Raw genomic sequence first — 26,205 nt, forward strand, 5'->3', positions numbered from 1 at the left:
TTATAGGACAAAATGCATCAGGGCAACCACACTACAATACTTTTTCTCTCTTTATTCTTTGTCTTTGTGTCTATTAACCCAGCATTTTATATTTGGAATTCAGGAGCACGAGAGAGACACACAGAAATCTGAAGTCTAATTAATTTCAAGTGAACAAGGAACAAATACTATAACCTCCTTTTAGAGGCTTTTTTTTTTCTTTCTGCTTTTCAGGTCTTCTATCATTTTACTTTAAAATGAAACAGGTGAAACAGGAAGTTTTTAAAATGTGGACTCCTGGGCTGGGCACAGTTTTCCTTTACCGAGTTTTTGCTGCACCTATGTGGTCATAACTAATCTGAACTACTACAGTGGCCTCACTGGCCACTGCTCTTGTGGTTTGCAGGGTATGCCAGCTGAATGTGTGACAAAAAAGCAGTGACAAAAGCCATTCCCCACCATTCTTCCCCTCTCCCCCTTGAACCACAGCATTATGTAGTGCCTTCATTTTTGTGGATTTCTTTCTGGCGATGCTAGACTGCTGGAGCACTGTAAGTCATTGGCTACCTGAAGGCAATTGGATGTGCCCCAGGCAAGATGTGCACTATCAACCTATCAGCATGGAGGGAATGTGAGAGACACACAAACTTCAAAGAAAAAAACACTTCAGAAGGCATCTACAGGCTTGTACAGGGGATCTGAGCAACATCAGAGAGGTTTCAGGCTGTCTGCAGAGATGCTAATACTCTAAAGAAACAAAGTTCAGAGATCCTATCTCAACACAGAAGCAGAATGAAATGAAGAAAATGATATGATTTAAAGTAGTCATTTTCTTAATGATAAATTTTAAGGCCTTTCTTGGTCCCTGTATGCATGAACAAGACAGAGAAGGTGTCAGGTCTATGTTAACACTACATCTGTAATAGCTGTCCTTCAAAGCTATTTCAGCACCCAGCATACTCTGCATATCTGGCACCTCATGTCCCTGTTGACCTTATTGGCAACTGATGCTCAGTTGGAGTTTCAGAGGAGTACAGACCCAGCTGTCTTTTTATCCCTCACCACCCCTTTTTTCCCAGCAGGAAGCCAGGACAGACTGTCTAGTCCACCTGTCATGGTCACAGGACATCAGCACACAGACAGAGTTTAGATGGAGGCTGTGGGGCCGAAGAGTTAAAAACCTTTTTTGTATTTTATACATGGAGAGTGTTTTCATGTGGACATGGGATACTCCTAGAGGTAGATAAAGTGGATGAAAAATCTGGCCTTGATCTTGCTAGTTTTCTAAAGCAGAAACCTTAGGGGAGAACTCCCTATTTTTATCTGGAGAAGCAAGAGAAATAGGGAGGAGGATAAAAACTTCTTCAAAGCACAACTATTTTTAAAATAGTGGAAGTGCATTGACTGGAGACAAAACTCTTGTTCTGAGCATCTCAAATTATAAAAGCTAATTATTTCTAGCTACTCTAGATGCATGAATCTATAGTTCGTTGCATTTATAAAAAGTAGATACTTTTGAGGTGACTGTCCCCAGACACTATTCAATATTTGTCCATGTCCTTCCATGATCCACATTGCTGCTCCAGCCTCTGGGTGTTTCTGGCTGACACCTGAGCAGTTAACCATTCAGCTGACCTCCACCCCTACTCACTTCCAAAGTAGTTCTTAAATTCTCTGGAAGGCCTTTACACAGGTGGCTGCAACTTGGTGTAGGCAGATCAAACACTCCCTCTGTTGTGTTTCTGCTTTAATGTCAATAGTCTTCGTAAACTCCATAGCATGGACATACCTAAAATACTTACAGAAATTTGGCTCATTCTGAATGATTTCCCATTTCTTTATTTTTCCTTAAGACTGTGTTACTCAGCTGTATTTATACATATTTAGACTACACATGTGGCTTTATAAAGTGCAAATGGTTTTTGTCATTTTTTGGGTTTTTTTTTGTTTTTTTTTTGTTTTTTTTTTTTGGTTGGATTTTTTCACCTACTTAGTAATTGCAAGCACACCGCAAGAAGACAGATCAAGGCATGAAAGATGAGGAAAGAAAAGATGTTTGCTCTGATGCAGCTGACAGCCGTGCAATTAGACTGCCAGGGAAGAAAACCAACGTGCTTTACTTGTCTAAAGAATGGTTTCAAGCCAAGCACATTTTGTACTGCACATTCAAGGAAGTAATTAGCATATCTGGCATTGTAATAGCCCAGCTGATGGGCAACAAGATATTAGTCACTGCAAATAGCTGCAGTTTGTGACTAAAGTAAATTACACGGATGCTTGTTTGACACCATTTATTTGATGAGAAAGAGCACACAAATACATCCAAATAAATTAGAATGCAAAATTACATTTGTGCCTTCCTTTTGAGAACAGGATTAAATTTATTGAAATAAATTTTACATGCTTACTTCACATTGGCTTGTGTATTTTTTTGAGTCTAAATGGGCCAGACACAGTGGGCAATCAGAGATCCTCCAGCCTGTGCATTAGCACATTGGCTCTAAGAGCAGCAGAGGTGGGGATTATTCTGTCTATTATTTGCAGTAGTGATATGGACAAATCCAGTAACATCCCACATAATTTTCTTTGTGTAGGACTCTATGTTCCTCAGGTGAGTCAAGAAAGAATTCATCTGAATCAGGTCATCACGAAAATATGGGTATAATACAAGACTCAGTGCAGAGTAATGCCAAGGTAAGGAAGGAAATCGTTGCAAGGAACTGCACTGGGGCCCAAAATGTCAGTGTCAGATGGAAAATAGGTCAGCCTCTGTTCTCACACTGGATAGCCTGAGATCAAAGACAGCCACACTATTTCTTTTTCTGATAGAGGCAAAACAAAACACAACAAAAGCCAAACCGTAGAAAGGACAAGCATTGCTTTCCATAAAATTTCCACTGGGGTAGTTATTTGAGTCTTCAAAAAGCCTGTGTGTCCCTGCATACCCAAGGATATCACATACTCAGCTGACACAGTATGAATGGCAGATCTGATGCAGTAAGTATGTGTCAGCTCACACGTGACAGCAAGTTCAGAATTAAATTATCCATAACCACTCACTAGATGAGTCTTTATAAAAAGTAAGGTCACAACTGCATAGAAGATCTCTGTGCACTGAGGGATTCTAATGAAATCTCTTTGCTAAACTGGCCTGTTGGTACAGAGGCCTTGACATTGCTCCATGGCTGTAAAACCTCCACATCACCTTTTACAAGAAGCTAATCTTAGATAAAACTCACCACGGACTAAGCGACAGAAAGGACCTATCAAGCAATCCCACATACAGCAAGGCAGTGAATTTTTTTTTTTCACCTAGAAAAACATCTGATTTTAGGCACACAGTGAAATGTCAGCTGTGATTATCAAGATTACTACTGTAGGCAGGTATCCATAGGCGAATTGTGGAAAAAAAGGAAGGCAGCATATTACCTGCATCTATTATTGATTACATGAGACACTCTGGGTATATAAGGGGCTCTGAAGAAGGCATCCAAGAGGGATATGTTTACTTTTCCTAAATGTCTCAAAAGGCACAAAATCAGTTTAGTTGTTTGTCAGAGGACTCATTTTCATTTTATTGACCAAATCAAATTGAACTTCAGTAGTTTTAGATATAGTGTTCTTGGAGAAGTCATCTATTGGGAATCTCTCTGTATAGCCCTTCCTGGCACAAATGTTAGCATATTTGGTGGAGAAACAGACATAGAACTGCAGACTTGCAGGTGGAATTGCAGTTTATATGTAAGGAGGAACCACAGGGGAAATTTAACTCTCTTCAGGGGAAAAAATTCTCTTCAGAAAGGATTGCATTTTCTTTTATTTCTCAAGAACTTCTTTCCTCCTGCTGCTTTTATTTTGATTCTTTTTTGGCTCTCAGCTGCAGTTTATGCTTTTATAAATTGGCAGTGGGAATACTGCATGCTTCCAAATTCTCACTACTGCAAATGTTCTCATTGTTCATTCAAGAAATAATCCTGCATCAGGAACACAGTTAGACTCCTATTCCTAGCCCAGGTAGCCACTCTGGACTGAACTATGCAGCTTTTTGTTACTGACATGCACAACAGTGAGATTATGAACTGATTTGAATATCAGCACCTTCACAGCTATGTACAGTGTTTGTGTCTGAGGTCTCCCCTGGAAGGGCATGACTTGACTGGAAGATGAGGGCTGCTCTCCTGAAATAAGTGTTTTGTGTGCTGCCACTGGGGGCTGTTCACATTCAACCTGCTTTACCCACTGCCTTGTTCCAGGGCCTGTCTTGGTTAACAAAAGATCCTTTTTTTCTGCAGAGATGAGTGGACATTTGGTACATACATAAATATCTGTACAAACTGCCATACAAGAGTAAGGTAGGTTCAAGGAATATTTTGCTTTCCCTATTTATAGATTTTTTTGAGTCTTTGGAATTACTTTAAAACTTTTTAAAGCAATAAATGAATAAATCCCAAATTTCTTTGTGGTTTAGATGCCACATTAGCAAAGTGTGTGTTACATGTGGCTAGCATTAACTCGTGCTGCTTTAAAGTTTTTGGGTTTGTTCTGGGCTTCTTTTGAGGTTGTCTTTTTTCTGGTTGGACTGCCTAAGAAGATGATCTTATAGTTTGAAAACCACTTTACTTCCAGGTATAGTTTTGGTGCAACTTAGCAGGTGAAATTCATGATTGAGACAAATTAACTTCATCTACATATGCCTGTTCAGGAGACTGCAGCACAGGAGGAAATGTACCAGAGAGACCTTGCAGTGTGACAAGGTTTGGATACCAGGGAAAGGGAAATTCTTCCATTTGGTGTGACCAAAAGAGAAGATACTGCTTTTATTTTTAAAATAAATAGGTGTGCAGCAGGTTGAGGTCTATGAAGCTGATGCAGCTGAGAGAGGCAGAGGGGGCCTGGAGGCGTTTGAAGGGTGCCAGGTATTCTCAGAGATGAGCAGAACAGGAAATATTTGTCCATGCAGATGGGTAGGACAGGGGATGAACACAAAAACTTGGGGTCTGTTCACACTCTCTGCAGGTCAGAGACCATAATTTTGCCTTTCATAGAAAGAAGAGGCTACCTTGCAAATTCTTGCCTATCATCCTATCAGTAATCCACACAGGAAATCCTTAGCTTTGGTTGCATAATGACTTCAAAAGTGAAGGAAAATACAGACTTTTCACTAGTGTGAACGCTCCCCATTCCAATAGTCCCAAATTCATAGGACTACCTAAAAATTTATGAGGTACTTAATTATGGGTGGTTAATGTCAACATCTACATGTATCTGAATTTGTAGCCTTCCAGGTATGCTACAGTTGCACTTTTCAAATTTTCAATTTTCAGATTCAGTCATACATTTTAATTTTTTTTTTTACTTAACACCTAGTACCTTCTTGTGGGGGAAAAGGCTGAAGTTTTGGGGAACAAAATCCCAAAATCCCTCAGAACAAATCCTGTAGGACTAAGAAACTCCCTTGTCAAAAGGACCAGGTCTGTGTTTTTATTTGTCCCTTATACAGACAAAAGCCCCATCCAAGATTAAAACCAAGGCTTCGGTCATCTTGATAGGCAATAAATAAATCTGGGAATTTGAAAACCCCTTACAGATTGTATACAGCAGCCAGTGTGCCAGTGCTCCTCAGAAGCAGGAGCTGATTAAGCTGTTATCTTAATCATCACAGAGGGCAATGGGATTGTTCCAGAAACAGGACTGTGAACTGCAATGAATCCCCCTGCGTATTCAGGAGCTCTCCTTTGGATGCAGGGAGTAAGAACACTTCTTCCTGGGAATATTCCACCTTTGAATGCATATCTATCTATATATCTTATTTATTTCTCTGGAATGCATAGTTCTATTTAAATCAAAATGCTTGCAATTTGAAGGTATGTTCCAAAGCAAGATGCCTTATTGATGTATTAAATCTAAATAATACAAAGTGACACTGAACACTCCGAGTAATTTGTCTGACTGCTGTCATCAAGCATTGCTTCTGAAGATAGATGATAAAACTCATTGAGTTTTTCTGTTTCCTAGGTAAACAGCTGAAGGAAATGTGTCTGTGCTCCTCTAATCTTGCCCTGGGGCATTTGGATTAATATTGACATCACCAAGCCCTGTGCCAGTGGACCAAAAGAAGAATAGCACATTCTGGTGACTAATTCAATACCAACAGGAGCAAGCAGCCTAGATTCAACACAGGAAAATATTTTTAGTGGATCTCTCATGAGTCTAGGACTTGAAACCAGCCCTTGGCAAGTGTCATTGCTCACTGGACAATCAGGTGGAACTTTGAAAGCTTTTGAAGATATGAAACAATATATTCTTACCCTTTAGCATTTCATCTTGCACAATCAGTTTAAAGATAGTTCCATTTTTAAATTAAACTTCTTTGGAAAAAACAGTTATTTTGACAAATATGGCAATCTGCAGTGTTGAGCATACTGTTGTATAAACAAAACCAAACTACACCAGCCATGGTGCACTTAGAGAATCAAAACCACATGTCTTTCACTGGAATTTATTATGTTCCCTTTCCTTCCCTTTCCCTTCCTTTTCCTCTTTTTTGTTAACTTTTCATCAGTCTTAGGATGGAAGTAATGTTTAATGAGAGCAGATACTGATGGGAAAGGCAGAGCCACCCTTGCAGCTGACAATTGTATTGGTAGGAAACAAGCTGTGATGGTGGGACTCTGCTTTCTGCAGGGAACAGAGGAGCTGGGTGCAGCAATTTGCTTTGAGGACAGGACATGCTCTTGCCCACACAGTGGAGAAAGACAGAGCAGTATCCCACAGTATCTTCTGCGACTGCTCTGTGCTCTGTCTGTAGTCATCCAGAGCAGAGTGGGGTGCTTTCTGTGTCAAGTTCTTCCTCTTCACGTAGGTGGGGAAGTAAAGAAGGTAGGAAAAGGGCTCAGCCTGGCTTTTTCAAAGTATCATTTGAAATGGAAATGAACTGGCTATGAGGAGATAGTAACTTGTTAGGAGAAGAGTCACATGTGCTTTCCTTTCTGAAACAAAAAAGAGACCCCACGAAGACAATGAAATATCACAGATTACACTGCTCCAGGCTGATCCTGGATTTTGCAAGTTCTGTCTCTGGGAGGAGAAGTGAGGCTCAATTCAGTCACCTAAATATCACCCCTGGAGGGGTGAAGGACAGGAGCTGAGTGGTGCAGAGGTGGCATGCCTGCAAGGGAACAATACAATTTTTCCTTTCAATCCCACTGCTTGCTGAGGTACAGCCTCTAGCTGGAACAAAATAAAAATTTATATTCATTGGCAAATGGGAAAGAATCTAGATGTGAGTTTCCTGGTCACATATAATATCTCTTGAGGTAGGAGAAAAGGAATGGACTCTAAAAGACTTTAATTTCTTAATATGCTAAGTTATTCATATAGCATGCACTTATAAAGCATTACTAGCAGATGTTCAATTAGTCTTCTGAAAGCTATGCTTGGTATCATTTTAGATGAGTATGCAGCATGCATAATAGAACTTAAATATCCAAGTTCAATAAGAATTCAATGTAAATATTTAAGTCTAATTTTTACTAGCTGACAAGCACACAGATAAATATTATTAGACTACAATGTCAGTCAAAATTACACATAATTCAGTGCACTTGCAAAAGAATCAGAGTTTATGTGAGCTTGTGAGTGCTTCATGCAATTAAATGGATACCAAAATTAGCTTGCATTACCATGCTGTAGGCAGATTATCACGATCCTCTAGCTAAGACCCTGTGTGGCACCATGGCTGGGCAGTGTCAGTTTTCCTTCTCTTGTTTGAAAGAATTAGAAACCAAGATCTGCCTGCTGCTCAGATAAATGGTTCTATTTGCCTTAATGACATTTGTTTTCCTGCTGGAGATATTTATGTAAAATCACTTTAAAATCAGGCCAAGGGAATAATGGGAGGCAGCTGAAAGCAGCCAAACATTGTGGAGTTTGACAATATATTTTGTTTTCTTTTTCTTATCTACCCTTTCTTCTTTCTGTTTCACCTCAAAGGCTGCTTCTCTGAAACCTCCTGAATAGTGGTTGAATTTATGGTTATGCTGATCTCATTAAGAGCCTTTGTGCCACAGCTAGAGCACATGACTCAGTTTCTGCTGCCAGTAAAAATATTTATGAGACAATGAGAATGATCCGTCATGTTATTGCAGTGGACGGTTGTTTTGAATACAAAAGTGATTTCATGGATCTTGGGAAGAAGATAAGCAAAGGTTTCTTCTGATGTTTGCCACTATTTCATGCTTGAGTGACAGGTTCAATTCCCCACCTTTAACCTTAGTGGATTGATTTTATTAGGTTTTGGGAATAAAGAACTGATCAGTAGTTTAGGAATAAAATTTTATAAATAAAAAATAGACACATATTTCCAGGAACACCTACTTTCAATTTTTAGCCAGTAGCCACAACTCCTGATGGAAGTTTTGTTCCAGCTTCTTCCTGTGAAGGGGCCAATTGATTCCCTGTCCTATTGTGCTGCCTGGAGGTGATGCTCTCCAGCCAGGTGTTTCCCATCTCAACAGAAGACTTGGCATTGTCAAAACCTCAGCACGTTTAAGTCGGAGTCACAGGCTACAAGAGAAAAGCAAACAATTGCTCGATGCTGTCCCTCTGGATGCCCTCCAGGTTTGTGGGCTTGGCTGCTGTGCTGGCCCTGACCTCAAGAACCTGGGCTCAGGTGCTTCCTCGTTTGGCTGTAATTTGTTAATGATGAGGGAAGGTGCTGGGTGACTAGGATGGTTATCCAGCTTGCTTCAGACTTGGTATCACGGGGATTTGGAGTAGGATGTTTCCTTAACAGAAACTATTTAATGATTGTATGATTTAGAGATAGTTATGACTGATAGTTATGACTTGGTTTTAACCAGATGCATTTAGCAAACACATTATAAAGAACAAGGCTAAAGGCCTGAGAAACCTATTAGGCAGGTTCTTTGTGGACTTAACGAGCTCAGAGCTCAGAAATAAAGAACTGAAAAGTCAAGAATTCCCAAATGTAAATTCCATTCTGATAGTTTCATCTATAATGAAGTACAAAATCATTATTATATTTCAATAGTTTTTGTAATACCAACAAAATTAATATTCAATGAGTGAAACACAGTCAATTCTGAATAAAACATCTATGCACAATCCCACTATTGTTAAGACTTTACAAGTAATTTATTTTTATATAACATCACATATAGCATTTAATGTGCAAAGTATCAGATATTGACTTGGTTTCTGGGCTTCAGTAAGCATGTCATAACAGAAAAAGAAAACCTCACAGAAAGTCTTCAGTCACTCCAGTTTTGATCCTCAACTGCTCTGGGTTTGAAATTATGTCAGAGTTGGGACACACAACAAACTCTCGTCAGTCTCACTCTTTGGAGCAAGGCAATTGTGTTCACTGTTTTTCTTGAGAGACAGCACTTTAACAAATAGAATTTATACTGAACAGCTATGAAAGAAATTAAAATGGGAAACTGCGGCTGGCCACCTTAACTGGAAATGCACATCCATAGGATGTATAACACAGACACAAACAAAGAGAATTGCTATTTTTTGAAGGCTGAGGACACAAAATATATTCTGGAGAAGGCAAAAAAAAAGCATCTGAGTGTGAGTAAGTATGCTCATCACTTAAGCAGAACAGCTTAGGCTGTGATTTCTGCATTTTAAAATTCCAGAGGGGAGAGTAATAGATCAATTTAAGCATGGTGGGCATGTCAAGCAAAATCAATGCACCAGTGCAAATCAGAGCACTTGCACTGCTCCCAAAGTGCCACTTTTCAGAATGTGACAAATGATAAAGATTTCTGTCCTTATTATGCCATAAACTTAAAGCTTTTAAAATAATGTTTTGTATTACTGTAACCAGCATTGTGATCAACTGAGCTGCACCCAAGCAGCACAGAGGAGGGAGTTCATTCAGGACCTGTTGTTCTGAAGATACGTGTGTCTGTCTTTTGAGTTGAAAAACAGGTTCTGTTATCTACAGCAGTAGCAGCAGGAGGGCTTTTATTCACTTTCAGAATGACATAGTAAACAATATTGTGAAAATATCATATTTCTGTCTACTTATCTGAACCAATGTGTTTTAGCAGGATAAGAGGTTACTATACATATATTTATTTAAATAATTTGCTTCCTCCTTATGGATCAGAGCTTTTCCTTTGGGAGACCCTCACATATTCCATGCAAAGTACAAATCCAAGTAGAGGAATGGGAGTTTTGTGGCCTAAAAGATGGGAGACCTGGATTCACTTCTGATCCCTGATTTTCTTTTCATCACTTTTAAAGGTGTGGTGCATTCTGTGCAGAGACTGAAAGTGCTCTTCTATGTGTGCAAGAATACTCGATAATTTGCAAGATTTTATCATGTATATTTTTTATGGGGCTTTGTTTGCCTTTCTTTTCCTCTTTTCCTGACAAATTTTCTCCTTTCTGGTTTTTGCACCATTTTAAGCTGCACGTTCTCCAGCTTCTCTGTGGGCTGGTAAATTTGATTATTTTAAGGAATGAAGATACATTCCAGAGTGACTGAAGCCAAAGGATTACGAATTCATGCAGGAATTCTATTTCACAGACTGCAGTGAAATCTTAAAGATGATCGTGTTGCTTCTAGGTGAATAAGAGACAAGCTTTCAAAATAAACTATAATATTCATAACCCTCAGAACCCATCACTCTAATGAAAAATAGAATTTTGTATATGAGAGAGAGAATATTAAGATTAAAGGCAGTGGCAAACTGGAATGACGTTACCCTTGCTAGAGAAAGACAAGGGTACAAAAGGAAACAGAATATTTCAATCACAGATGTTAACCAAATCCCTGAATTGAAACAGAGAACAGAATTGCATTTAATATCTTAGCAAAAAGTTGACTTAGGATAAATTAATGTTCAGCTGGTAGAGATCAGAAATGGGATGGGAACCTCAGATATAATCTAATTTCTCTTCAGGAGAATTACCTAACTCTGCCAAAGGTCAATTGCTTGTATGCTCTTTTTACCCCTAGTGTTTGTAATATGGAATTTAAGCGTCTGGTAAAATGGAAATAGATCACATCCAACTGATACTGAACACTTTAAGCTTAGTTTTCTTCTTTAAACAGTCCTTGTAAGTGCCAGCAAAGTTCTGACATGCTTGAACCTGTCTACCCTGGATCATCATTGCTTCATAAGGTGTTGTCATTGACACCAATTGGGTTTAAAGGTAAATCCTATTCTAGTCTGGTTATTCTTTTCCATTTAATGGTGGTAAAGTTCCTGTCTGTTTGATCTATGGGATTGTGCAACTAGAAACAAGGAATATGGAAACCAGTCTTGAGTCTCCAGTGAAATACTTCAATATTCTTAAATACTTTAATAATATTAAATTGAATAGTTAATCCATTATTTAAAACATGGTCTAATGACTTTGAAGATTACAGTAAACAATATCATAGCAGGAAATGGAAGATAATGTGAAAAGAATTACACAAAGTAATAATGGAGCAGCTTGATTTAATTGTTTTCACTCAAAGGCATTCCATCTTGAACCTTGCAAATCTGGTGGCAAAAATATCCTTTGCTTCTTCAGGGTGTAGAATTTTAAAGAACCAGTTTCATGAGAAGAAAACCCCTTGGGTATAGACAGGGCTGCTCAAGTTGGGGCCATTCTAATCTGCTGATCTTTATTTACCATTGAAAAGTTTGCTTTCGTAAGAATGACAGAAAAAAGTGAATAATTTTAATCACTTTATTTCTTGTTCAAAATACATATGAAACAATTAGAATAAAATTATTTCAAATGAATTCTTTTATTTTTCTTATCTTTTTTAAATATAAAATTATCACAAACTGTACACTTAATAACATCTTTTGAGGTTTCATTGTTACATATTTTTTTTCATAACTGACAAATAGATTCACACTTTCTAGAGAATACATTGTAAAAATACTGAAATGTGTTACAGCTCTCAAAGGCTAGTGCAAAAAAAAACATTTACTATCAGTAGTACAATTTATGTTGTCAAGTTTCACAAATGGCCATTTAGCGCATACAAAAAGCCAGTAACACAAGTTCAAAAGGTTTTGTTTTCTTGTCTCTGTAATGCAGAAGCCAAGGATATTGACTTGAACAATGTCTAGGTATCAAATCACAGACTTCATTTAAAAAGTCACATAATGAACACTGAATAAAGGGTACTAAAACAGTCAGGTATTTAATATTAGATCTTGGTCAGCCAACACCACATAGCAAGAAGAGACAAAATCTTAGAAGAACTCTGCAGTTCTTTGTAAGCTACATAGACTTGGCAACATTTCTGATCTAATCATAAAGATTATTTTAAAGGTAGGGAGTTCTGTTAGAGTTTGGGCCAGTTAGGGCCTAATCCAGAACTCTCACTGTCACAGCAGAGATGCTTATCCTGACAGGCATTGTGTTGGGTGATTTCTTTTAAGAGATCAAGATATTAAGTGCTTAAATATTAAGAGGGTTTTTTTAGCTGTCAATATTTCCTGTGGCCAGGAACTCCATTTTAACTTCCTACCTTTTGAAGCATCTGGAGAATGCCTTCCCCACAAACAAGCATATACTAGGAAAACATGATGTTCTGTGCTGAAGCAAAGATGTGGCTAAAGATTTCTCTTCCCCTCCTGCTTCAGTTTTCACGAGGAGTGCACTGAAGCCCGTCAGCTTGAATGCAGCATGGACCACAAGCTGATGGAAAGGAAGGAGAAGCTTTTTGGGACTCCCCTTGTGGTGGCTGGAGGAGCATCTGGGTGTTTCAGAGGAGCCAGTGCTGCTGTCCTGCTGCCCGAGGTGCTGGGCAGAGCAGGGCAAGGAGGAGATGCCTTCTGCCTTTGCCCCCTCCCATCCCAGCCAGCAGGGCTATAATGGCATGGAGGGAGCTGAGATTAACAAGCCATAGTTAGCACAATATTTCACACCGTTTGCTGAACAAACAGCCTCGTGATCTCCCCGAGAAGGTGGAGAAAGCACAAGTCAGAAGTGCATCTCCAAATCAGGATGCCAGTTTGCCAGCTTCTAGGATATAAAACTATATCCTGTCCTTAGACGTGTGCATTCAAGTCCAACATATCCTAAAAACCTAAACAGAGAGGCATAGAAAGTCCTACACTTGGAAGAAAGGGAAACAAGGAACAATACTAAATATATATCTATGCTTTTGCCTTCTATTGAGAAATAGTTTTCTATTTGTTTAACAAAATTAAATTTTGTTCAATATTTTTTCCATAGAAATATAGACTGAAAAGAAGTTCTTTATATCTGCATGTGCAACAGGCCTATCTAAAAACTTCATATGAAAGGTTTAGTCTATACACACGCCCACTGAGCTTCAAAACACAATGGCATTTTGTGGAAACCTGCAGGCCACCATTAAAAAGAAAAATCTGTAAAAATAAATCACCTCCATGTCTCACTACATGCACCAGACATTTTTATTTACCAAGTCAGGCAGCTGAGGCTTATCTTTCCTACCAGTACTAGTAAAATCAGCATTTGCAATAGTAGTTCATGCCCTAGAGATGAGCTGAAGACTTGTAATATAGTCTGAGCTGTCAGAAAGTGACAAAAATCCGTTGTGGATGTAAGGAAAATCATTCTACTTGCCTTGAGACTGGGCTGATTTCATAAGATGCTATGACACATCCTCACGTGTAACCTGATGCGGAGTGAACCAAAATCAATCGCAGCGGTCCTGATGGATTTCAAGGCTGGGCTGGCCAAGTAACGAGTGCTGTGCTTTCAGAGGAAATTATGTATTCAAAAGACCTACAGAGTGATTTTGCTGGATACATTTAATGGTCTATTGTAATAATATTAAGAAAATATTTTCATTTTAATTAATACAAGAACAATTATCGTATAAAATGATTGACCTAAAAGAAAGCTCCTTTTGAAAGCATGCTAGAATTCTTGTATATTTGAAATAAGGGGATGAATAGATTTTTTAGCAGTGCAAAATATATAAATAAATGTGTATTGTTAATACTTACACCTTAAGAGGCTGAATTGAATCAGTTTTATTGTGCTATGTTATTTCAATAACTATTAAAACTACATTAGATATATTTGCTGTTTTGTGTTTTTCTTGAGATTATCCCAAAAAGAGAATATTCTAATTCTATCCAGGAAAAGTCCCATAAAAAGCAAAATGTATTTTTGTCAGCATATTTATATTTTTCTGCCACATATATTTTATGCTGAAAGCCTTTCTTGCTATTTTTTTTGCATCAATATTATTTTCAGTGCATGAGTAGATTGGTACTTTAGTACCACTTTTTGTCCTGCTAGAGATTAAATTAGAAAATTCTGTCTTGAGAAAAAGTCAGCTTTTAACAACATTACATGGGAAAAAAAGGAAAAGCCTCTAAAAGCCATGTGGGTATTGTTTGAATGAAACCTCTTTTCTCAGCACAGGTTGCTCATCTTTAAGCCCTCTTTGGGTAGAACTGCTCTTTGACTTCATAGTCTGCCCTGGGCCTGGAGGGCAGGCAGAATCAGAGCCAGGATTTTGGGGTTAATCCTCAGAGCTTCTCTGAAACCTGGCTCTGACCTACAGTTGTTTGTCTGCTACTGGCAAGTAGCTAAAGTGCAATAGTGCCAGGCTCCCTTTCAGAGGAATACAGAAAAGGTCCAGCTGTGCAGATTTTGGCTGCTGGCTATGATAAAGCTATACTTTCTCATCACTGATTTAGATTCCCTAGCCCAAAGCTACCTTTGTGGACTAAGAACTGAAAAAGTTGTAGGTTTAAATAAATGAGTCAGTTTCTTGTGCTAGGAGGATAATTAAGATCATTAAACACTTATAATACATGAAGCTTGAAAGGAACAGATTAAGAGTGTGACATGCTCTTTGGAGAGTCCACAAAATCTCCTTTCTCATTTTCTGTGGTAGCCCAATCTCCATTTACATGAAGAGGAAAGATCCACCCATCCACACATACTCATTTGACAAAAAATAATTACAGCTGGCAATTCTCTGTCTTGTTCAGCTATGCAGTCATTTCCCTCATAACTATTATTACACAATTAAGCTTCAGAAAACCGTGGTGAGGGAATTAATGGTCCTCTATTGATCACTCTGGTTTTTAATAAGAGGCAGCCACTCCCAGGGTGAAACATTCACAGTACACCCACTACTATGTGACAATCTGGGACAAAGGAAGGAGAATTCATTATTCAGCTGAACCTCCATGAATAGGAAGAACAGAAGGAGCTGGGATTTGGCTGAAGCCTGTTCCAGGACCCTATTCATACACAAAGACCTGGGGGATATTAAGGGAGAAATACACCATAATTATGGCTGCAGATTTTTTGAGTCATCAGAGAATTAGCACCTGCAGCAGCCCAATGACAAGTCCACCATTTTGTGGTGTTGAGGCTTGACTTGAGAACAAAACCAGTCCCTGGCATACCACAGCAGCATTTCCAGAGGTGTTTCCTCTGGTAATTCAAGCACTCTTTGTCAGAATCTTTGATCATGTGAAGACGTGACATTATATAAAAATGTTTTTGCACCTATTGGAGATCTTCAAAGCTATGTCAGGTGCAAATAAAGAGGAGGCCACCACAGCATCTAGAGAGGAATGTGTCTGAGTACATGAGGGAAATGTCCTTTTTTTGCCTCATTTGTGCTGCAAGAAAAGGACTGGGGGATAGGATGTGACATAAGCAACTACTGGTGCTCTTTGCACTGTGAATCCTCTGAGAACAGGATCTGTGGGTCAGAGGGTTGTTTTTGTTTTAGGAACAGACTCAGGTTCTGACATTGGCTCCCACTGCTCTAGTGAGCTTGCAATGGCCATACAAGATATGCAGTAGAAGAATCATAACAAGAATCCCTTTCTATTTGGAAGCATTTGTTACTCATATGTTTTTTCCTATTGAAAAGACTATTCAATCCCTCTTTATATTTTCCACTTTTCCTTTTAACAGGGATTTATTTTATTTTATTTTATTTTATTTTATTTTATTTTATTTTATTTTATTTTATTTTATTTTATTTTATTTTATTTTATTTTATTTTATTTTATTTTATTTTATTTTATTTTATTTTATTTTTTTAAATTTTATTATTTTTATTTTCTAGAGGGCTCTTTTTATACTTTATAGGCCTTTCCCCTCCTTTCTCGTCTCCTGTTATGGCTCAGATGTCATGAGATATTTTAAATATCTTCTTTTTCAGTCCACTTCTGATCCTATTATCAGTCTCATCTCATAACATATTAAAAAAAAACTGGACTCTTTTCTCTCTCCTCTTGCAGACTACTTCTATGGAAATGTATCTGCTTCACAAAAACATCCAACAGCCTACAATTTCTCCTGAAATTAACCTAGAAAGTATCCCAAAAAACCAGATTCCTTTTTGTCAGTGCTATTCTTGAGTGCCTAAGATTCCTGTCTGTGATGCTGACAAGCATTTCTTGGAATATTTCTGATATTTGAAATCAGACAGGGCAGGCAACTAGGAATTCTATAGCTGCAGGAAAATATTGCTTCATAATCAGAAACACAGTTCTTCCTTTTTAAACTAAAGAGGTCCCAGGATATGAAGTCTTAAATCTATGCCATTATTCTACACAGGAAAACAACTTTAAGCAAGTTCTAGAGCTCTATTTATTGTACAGAAAGCTTTTACTTCCTGCTTTTGTCTAAATTTTATTTTATTTTCCTCATGAATGGATGTATGGATAGATTTACTTTGGGGTCTTGAATTTTTAAGGTATGAAAATATTGCACACTGTTTAAATGCAATCTCTCAAAAACACTTATATGCTTGTATTTTGAAGGAGAGGAAAATTGTATAAAAGGTAGGTTGCTTCCATGGAAACATGTTTCTGGCACTCTTTTCTAATCAATGACTTTGTGAACCCTGAAGTTATGATGAAATAGCTCTGCCCTCATCCTTTCCTTGGTCTGCCTTCAGTTCTTTTTTTTGTGTCAGGCTTCCTGACTTCACCTCTCCAGGGTAGAGGCAGGATTTCACGATTCTTTAAATTTTGCTGGGCTTTGGGACACTGTGTCTGTAGTTACTGTGCCAACACAGGCAGTCTGAATGGATTTGCAACTTTTCTTTTAGGGAGTCTGAGAATACTCCACTTCATTAAAAATAGAATGGTATTTAAATATTTAATCATAAATAGGAAAACTTAAATATTTCAAATAAATGGAATTTAAAATAACACTCTACATGCATATTTGTCCTGCCTCAAGCTTTCCCATCCATTCATGGGAGAGCAACCAAACCCATTTTCTCTGAAAACTACAGAGCCTGCATCCCCAGCCTGCTCAGACATACATCTTGTCTGCTCTGAATCAGATCTCTTGATCTTTCCTCAGCCTTTTTTCCTGTGCCTGCTTGGGCTTTGCCGTTTTTGATGAGATGCATTTTTCAGACTGGCCATAGCATCAGCAGACTCTCCCAGGCCACCAAGATGGACATTAACATTTTATACAGCTCACCTGCTCCTGAGAGACACTCCCCTGTCAAACATTTTCTGACCATTTTTCCTTGAAGTAGATTTATTGAACTCACCTAGTTCTGGACCGATAGTCGACTCAACATGTTGTATTCATAAATTATTACAGAGCAGCTCCACTTTCATCACAGCAGCTCTGTGACTTCCTGCAGATCCAACTTCCCAAACATACTGCCTTGATTTATTTTTCAGGGAGTCATAATTTCTTTTGCACAGGAGGGAGCTTTGGTGTTCTGGCAACCTGTATGACCTGTATTTATATGTGTTAGATATATTTTGACAATGTTGGCACTGAGGATCTTCAGTAGCATCCATGTGGCTCAGCAACACAGGCTTAGCCACAGAGTGCTGTAAGAAATGTCCTCCCTTGGATCAGCAGGGCACAAAACTTGTCCTTAGTGCCAGCAAAACGAATAGTCCTTATGATGGCAGAGTGCCAAATCAGTTTTTCCTGTTCTGCAAACTAAATGTGCTTTCTGCCCTTCCAGGGGACTGAGCCCCATGTAACACAGGAATGGCAGTCTACACTAGGGTGGAAAAAAATTCACATGGCAATAGCAGAGGCATGGTTCTCTCTGAGCCTGTAAAGGTTTCCCAGCAACAGCAACATTGTAGAGGTGCTATCAGATAAAACATAAAATCACAGCCCTGAGCACTTGCTATCATCAAGCGTCACTTAGCACTCAGCACAAGACTGAAGGTGTTAGTTCCATTTTCCTGACCAGATTCCCTTGTGAAATTCAAATCCCACCTGCAGCTTCACTTTCTCTTAGATTTTTAGCTCCTGGTTTCATGCATGCTGTTAAAAAACTACCATTTTCTAGGGTTAAGGAAAAGCAAAATTGTGCAGGAGATATTTATTCATCCAGATGAGTAAACGAAAGACACTTTTAGAAGTTAAGGTATTATTTGCCTTGGAAAAGGCAAATGGCTGTAATCAGCACCCCAATTAACTCCTGTGCTTAATTCTGATGCTTCTTCAGGAACGTGCTTCTTTTGTCCTGTTTTACAGCAGAGAAAGAAAGGACAAGTGGTAAAACTATTGGAATTATTATCAGTTTCAGGAGGAAGGTTTCCATTTCACATCATTTGCCGTTGCAAGGAGAAGCCTTGTGTCTACTGCCACATTTTCCTTCATTTTCCCTAACTCTGTGGTCTGCTCTGTGCCATAATTTAGCTGTTTTCAGAGAGCTCAGTTTAGTCTGGCAAGCCTCAGAAGCTAAATGAATCTCCAGTTAAACCGAGTCTCTGGTGTGGTGTGAACGAGAGAGAAAATGTCCCATCAAAACATGCATTAATATTTCTGATATATATGGTATGTTTTATCCATATTTTTGGATGGTCTGACACATACTACATGAGCTTTTTCCAGAAGTCACCTCACTGTTTGATTAACATGTATGTCATATTTTAACATCTACCGAATTTTCAAGCATGTTCATTCATAGAAATAATATCATGTGAACTTTTCAGGTCAAGAAACTGTCACTCAGTACAGATTTGTCAAGTGTTTATGGTGAACTGAAACGTATTTCTGATTAGGTGTGGGTGTTCTGTTGTAACAGAAGTGCTAAATAATAGTGATTGTACATCCAGCAAGTGCAAGTTCTTGTATGTGCAAACCTAGGTTTTTGCATGCTTGAACAAGGTGATTTTCAAACTTGACAGGCACATTTATGGATTTCTGAAAAATTTTACATTTTCAGGAGAAGAACTCTATTACTGAGTTCTGAAATACCCTTCTTTTAAGTGTTTGCTCACTCAAAAAATACAGTCAAATGATTTTAGATGTATAAAGCCTGTTAAATTAATGGAGTATAATAAAAAGTTAGTACATATAAAAGTTTATAAAAAAGAGTAGCAAAATAATCTTGGAACTATACTATCATGTGTATGTTGTACATCATCATGTTAAAAAAAAATTAAAAGGATTGCATTGAATCCAATTAAAAAGCTGAGAAAGAGGAGAGAAGGATGGATCAAATGAGTCTTTTAACTAAACTTTTCCTTAATATTGCTCCAAAAATGCATCCACAGAAAGAAATTAGGTAAGTAATTGCTTTTTCCCTTGAAAAAAACCAACCCAAAGAAAACATTTATTGTTGGCTCAATAATTTCTTAAAAAATATTGGAAGTGGTGGTGATTCTTTAAGAAAAAATGTATAATTTTGTTACTTAAATATAAGAAGCCTAAAGAATTACATTTATTGAAGAAGAAATTTTGCAGAGGAAGTTGCTGGCCACTTTATCCCTTACCAATATTCATATTCCTAAGCCCAGCACAGACAAAAGATGGTGAGGAAAGAGAAGGTTTCTTGCTGGGAGGGTGAGGAGAAGGGCCATGTCTGCAGGACTGTAAAATGCTGTGATCCAAAGCTGGGGACATGGAATGCAGTACATGACTTAAATCTTAGTGAGCTTGTGCTCACCTGTGCAGTGTGAAAGTACAAAAAAAGCCAGGCCGTGCAAATACAGTTCTTATTAAGTACTGGTGCTGTTTCCAGCAAACAGCTTCAATAAAAATATTCAAAAATAACTCAGGCCTTTAGGAAAGGAGGCTTTTCTAACTGTTGTATAAGTAATACAGTATATTTTAAACCAGCCTTTTGCCACATTTGATTTTTCCCAAATTAGGGTAATGCATGAGATGTGGATAAGCAGAAAAAAAAATCAGGATGGGAGCAAGGAACTTGCAACTTCTCCAAATTTCCAAACCAAAATATTTAAAAATAATAATTTAATAAAGATATACATTGAGCAACATATTCCGTGACTTAAACTGTGCTAACTTTTTCCTTGGTGCTTCTGTGATGCCACTGAGAGCAACTTGTGAACCAGGCTCTAAAGCCAATGGATGGGTTATACTAAGTACATATCCTGTCTTTTGAGATAGTTAAGGAAACAATGGGGAAAAAATAATCTTTTTCACTAATTCTATTAATCACTGCTAAGGGAGTAAATAGAATTTCTTAGGGCATGATTTTTAGAATTAGATGTCCAGATGATTTTGCAGCCTGATTTCTCCTAGATGCAGAGCACCTATCAGTCAAGTTTAGACACAGAAGTCATTCACTATTGTTATTAACAATACCAAAAATAACACAACAGGGGGGCACAAACCAAGCCTTTGGTATCTGACAACAATTAAAATTTAAGAAAATGAGTCTTGAAATACCTTACTACCTATGATGAGACATACAGGATACTCATAGAGAACAGTAAAATAGGTAAAAATACGTTGCTCATTGCTGAACACTTATGCTACATTTGATCATGAATTTGTTCACTTTTTGGATATTAGGTGCAAAAAAGTGCAAAGAATATTTAGTTAACTGTTACAGTACCACATTACAAAAATTATTTTCTAGGCCACAAAGGCCACTGTTGATATAATTCATATTAAGTAAATGCATACATAAAATATTTTTTCAATCTCCATATATATATATATATATGTATGTTTCTATATCAGCCTTGCAGAATAATGTTGAAAATGATCTAGGCCACAGAATTTTGTTAGGATAACAATGATGGGAGGGAAAAAAAGCCTCACAGAGGAGAGTTTGTTCTCCTATTAAAAAAATTATTCATCCAGAGCAAATGGAGGAATGAAATTCTGCAAGGCTGCTCTGTATTTGTGGTGATGAAAATACAATCTTAAGCAGGGAGGATCAGTGTTCAGCATTACCAATCCTCTCTGAGAGAAACCATTTCTGCCTCGAGGCCATGAATAACAACCTGAAACAGGCATTCAAACACTTGGGCTGGAACATTTTCTTTTTTCCCTTTTTTCTTTCTTTTTTTTTTTTCCTTCTTTATTTGTTAAGACTGTCTGAGAGATTGTTTTTTATATTTATTTGCTTGCTTGCTGTGTTCATAGGCACAGGAGGCAAGGTATAAAAGCTGCCTCCTTTTGTGACTTAGATACACCTGTAATGTTAAGACCAGTCCTGCTAGATTTTCTGGAGCAGTTAAGACACTGCAAGGTATTTTTGTCTGTCTTAGAGATTAGTCAGTGGCATGGAGGGACTGGATCCTCAGGAACATATTCTCTGTCAGCCAGGCTAAACCAACTCAAAATGGTTCTTCAGAAGTTTGCCAAAATGACCTTTTCCCTTCACATCCAGATTAATTCTCAACATTTCTGTCATTAATCATTAATCAATATTCCTTTGGTGCTTTTCTCCTGAATGATACTTCTGTAAAAATTCTGCTTTGGAAAACACTGTCTCCTCAGTTTTCTTTATATATATTGCAAAGCTACAAAAAGTGCCAACACCCAACTTCTTCCTAATTACAGTCCAGCTTTCAAAACCTCAGACCCAATCATGTCAAAAAGAAAGGAAAAAGGAAAAAAGAAAGTAACTATCTGATTTATCTGATTGAGGTAAACTGCAGTGCTTAGAGATAAATCCACAAAGTAATATGTAGTTCTCTTCTGGTTTTTAAAATATCTGACTACAGCCAATAGATTTTTGCATTTGTTGTCATTTTGTATTCTAATAAATGAGTTTACTTGCTTGTAAAACACATTTCAATTTCTTTCTCCATAGACTGACAGAAAACACATCTCAAATTCATATTTAGCATATATGTCTAGAGGCATCCAGCCAGCAACCAGAAACTAAATTTCATGTGTGCTGTGCACTCAGTCAAAATAACTTCAAAGAAATCTAAGTCTGTCACATTAAATCAAGAATCACAAAAACGTTGTGGGTAACTGAAATATCTGGTCAATTTTGTGAAGAGATAAATCACATTAAATCAATTCCTTTACTTCTGAGTATTCTGTCCTCTGCAGTTTGGCTGTTTGTAGAGATGCAGCTGTCATTGTGAGTGCTGGGGGGGTTATAGCTGCATAGATCCAGTTCTCATACCTGTTTCATAAGGGCTGGACTAAAACCCACTGAAGTCAGTAGATCCTCCTCTTTGGCTCCAGTGGGCCTTAAATCAGCCCTTCCTCCCTGCCCAAGGAATGAACTGATTTTCCAGATACTCAAAACATGACAACAGTTGGGTTTTTTAATGCAACATTAGTTTGAAGTGTGATCTTGCGAAGTCATAGAGGATTTAGTGCAATTTAGAAGGAATTTACTACATGAACTGTACCTAACTGTTTGCTCTTTTTCAAGAGAATTAGCTGCTAAAAGCTGCAGTAGTTTTGAATTGATTAAGGGATCTTTTTTCAGATTTGTTTGCCTATGAAAATGTACAGGCCCCATCAAAACACTGCTTGAATATGACACTGGACATATGCCAGAGGTAAAATAGATGAATGAATTTGCACGAGGAAGGGTTATATTTGACTCGAGTCAACTTCATTCACACATTAACAAATCTTAGAATAGGAAAGATGGATTTTGATAAAAAAATATGGATACAGTTCATCTGCAGAAGCCAAACCTTCTGTTCATGTAGATGTGAGTTACAAGGGAGCCTTGGGCACTGACCACGATGAATCCATTCTCACTCCCTAGGGCGTAAGCGGTGGTTTGGGTGAGGAGCAGGATCCCTGGCTATCGAAACTGGTCGCTCGGCCAGGTAGCTGCAAGAAAAGTGTTATTTTTACAGATGTCTTTGTATCTGGCTGTGCATCATTCTCATTTCAGAGGATGGGAGACTCTCTCAAAAAAGAATCCAGATCACATCTAGACCCTTTCTAATCTCTGGATCAAAGTTCTCTGGTGTCAAAGTCTCCAGCAGAACTAATAATGGAAAGAAAATTTCTGAAATGACTCTAAAAATGCCTCTGACTTTTTTCACAGCCGTGGGTTTATTTCACCAACAGGGGTGGTGCCTCTGTCTCCTAATGTACATGAACCACACAGAGCCATGAACCTCTAAAAGACACTTTTCTGCTGCCTTGACTCAGTTTCCTTGCTCCCACACTCTTCTTGGTGTTTTACTGGAACCTTGATATTATGCTTTTGCTACCTGCCACAGGACATGTAGTACAGCGATATGCTATACAGAGTGGGGAAATCAAATGGCCTCAGGCAGAAACTAATTTTTCTACAGAGATTGCTTTTGTGTTGGGCTAAACTGTGCCCCTGCTGCTTCCTAAGGCTTCAATATGTGTCTTTCTGAGTCCAGAGCCGCGAGGATTTTGTGTACAGAACACCAGCAATGTGTGACCACAGCAGATCGCAGAGGGAGTCCAAGCCCAGGGACTTGTAGACATAATCACCCCCTACATTTGAAAAAGCTTCCAGTAAGCATCTGTTGAATAACTCTGGAGGGAGCTGCTGGTATGTTGCCACAATTTAGCCTAATTTGCAGGCCAGTTCCAGATTAATGTTTTAGCAACAGCAGCTTGTGCTAAAGATTTTTGAATAGGAAATAATTGCTTTTGAAATTTTTGCAAATGATCTCCTCTAAGTAGCTGTAAGCTCTTTATCTTAACCTCTGGAAATTTTAAATGTCTAAATGTAATCTTACAATGCCTTCAGAGTGTCATGGAAACTGTTGGAAAGGGTCTTTTAAGTGTATGCAAATAGATTTAGGCTGTGCTAATGATTTTCTAACTGATCTATAGGTACTGCACCGATTTTCATGATTCTCAGAAGTCCGTAAATGTGAGGGACAAAAACATTCAGTATCAAAGAGAAAATTTTGCTACTTTTTACCTCTACTAATGGGTGCCAGTGAGTTATTGGTTTACGTGGGTAAGCCAACATTTCATTCCAATGATCTCTTCCAAGGCCTTCGGCATCAATTCCTGTCCGGCATACTCCAATGACCTCATTGTGCCCTACTCTGAGAATTGTAGAAAGGGAAAGAATTGATTTTTAATAAAAAATTGTTTTAATAACATCTGGTATACAATTCTGTTTACTGGTTTGGTGTGGCACAGAATACAGGACCCAAGTTTTCACATCATTTATTATAGATATTAGTTTTGATGGTAGTATAGTAATATTAAACTCTGTAATGGTAACATCAAAAACCTCCAGCTACTACCAGAGTGCTTCTAGCAGCTATAAAAAAAGCAATGAAAACATAATCCTTGCCATTAAAAGGTTACAACCCAAAAGCCACAAGGACAGAAAAGGATCTTAATACACAAATTTATCTGAAGGAAAACATGTTTGAATTTTGTGGGAGAGGAAGGTGAAGAAAAATGGTGGGGAATACATTTCCTGCTGCAAATGCTTCAGACATAATTTCATAAACTATTTCTCAGCTCTAGCTGCTGTGATCTTTGGAAGTTCAGTAAAAAATGTGAAAGGCAAGAGTCTTAGCTGTAATAGGCCATACCTTAATATTTTGTGCTCCTCACAGTGCCATAAACTGGTTGAGGAACACCAGAAAGTGTATTTTTCTGTACCTTGACTCTGTGTACCTTAGAATAATGCTTTCCAATTTCCCCTTAGCAAGTGTTGGGAAAGGAGGAGCTCAGGGGGGACTGAAAGTGTGCAAGCTGCTGTGCTCCTTCCCTGCTAATGGCACTGTGCTGCCACTCTCACGTCTGACCGAGAATGTCTTCCTGGCAGAACTTGGAGAACAACCAGAAATCTGATGGCAAGGGAAAACAGTCTGAAGGGTGATGTTACTAAATTGGACTTTCGCTGTTTATTTGTCCAGCGATCTCAAGAGCTCATCACTAATAGCACTTGAATGAAGCAGACTTGGCTCAGGCAGGATTCTGTCAGTCACTGTCTTGATCAACCTGCAGTCCTTGAGCCACTCTTAGCAAGAGTCTCTTCCTGTCAATTCTCAGTGATGCTGTAGATAATTAGCATTGGACATGTTATCAGTGAGGGCTGAACCCAAAGGTTACATATTGAAAGGTTATTTTACTGAATCAACCCAAGAACTAATTATGACTTAATTCAGTAATGTAATTAGCATTTAATTCCTTTTTAGTGATTGAAATTTTCTTTAGTTTCAAATATCTGCTATTTAAATAAAAATTAGAGGTGTGAGGGACTTTTTTAAGCTAGAAGACATACCTGATTTATAAAGTTTGTACACAGTCCAGCCCGCAGAAATGGACAGGAATGTGTATCAGGGCTAGTGGCCTGAAAGAAAATTGAGCCATATTTCTTCCTCATCTCAGTTATTTATGATACAGATAAAATGCCATGTGCTCTAAAAGGTGTGGAAGCCTCAAACCTCTTCAGGACAAGGCTCCAAGGCTTTATCTTTTGTGATGCTGAAGTTGCTTGTAAGCTCAAGGAGGCAGAAAGCAGTGGCTTGCAGTGATCAGGAATTGTCTCAGTGGTCAGCAAGTGAACTGTGCTTACCTGTCATAATCCATCACTGCAATGGAGAGGCTGACCTGGTCCACGTTCTCTGGAGGGATATCAAAGATGATGGCCTCGTTATAAATGGGATTCAGCGTGTTCTTCTTTGTGGTTGTTTTCCGCTTTTTCAGTCTCCGTCCCTCGCACATCAGTGACACTTTGACATAAGGATCTGAGTAACAGATATTCAGTTCATGCATTAGGACCCAAAGCCCTTCAAATGTGCAGCACAGAAACATTGTTTGTGGTAGGAATGTTATATTGCTAAGGTAAAAAGTTGCAAAGATTTGAGTGACCCTGGCAAACACTGCTTTCATCATGTTGTAAATGCAAAGGAAAGGTACGGGTTCTCCAGACAGCCTGGCTGCCAGACCATAGATAGGCAGTCCTTTTAAATGGGTCTGTAGCCATTCTCCTGCTACTTCCATCCCACAGCCATGTTAGACACACAAATCCCAAGATGTTAATCATCCCCTTCCTGAACAGACTCTGCCTTGTTGTTTAAAAAA

The 26,205-nt window shown here is 38.3% G+C and overlaps 1 protein-coding gene across 1 annotated transcript in view; it reads right to left on the minus strand.

The window, feature by feature from the left end:
* Window positions 1-16,968: 16,968 nt before the first annotated feature.
* The window catches only part of SYT10 (synaptotagmin 10), a 40,219-nt gene continuing 30,982 nt past the window's right edge, over window positions 16,969-26,205 (minus strand). The window contains exons 5-7 of the mRNA XM_086884892.1: window positions 25,697-25,868; window positions 24,077-24,206; window positions 16,969-22,995 (exon numbers count right to left, since the gene is read on the minus strand). Of these exons, the coding sequence (XP_086741018.1) occupies window positions 22,924-22,995; window positions 24,077-24,206; window positions 25,697-25,868 (374 nt within the window). The 3' untranslated portion in view covers window positions 16,969-22,923. The remainder of the gene's footprint in view (window positions 22,996-24,076; window positions 24,207-25,696; window positions 25,869-26,205) is intronic.

This window comes from Cyanistes caeruleus, chromosome 4, assembly GCF_971803275.1.
Source record: "Cyanistes caeruleus chromosome 4, bCyaCae1.hap1.1, whole genome shotgun sequence".
In the NCBI taxonomy this organism is placed as follows: Eukaryota; Metazoa; Chordata; class Aves; order Passeriformes; family Paridae; genus Cyanistes; species Cyanistes caeruleus.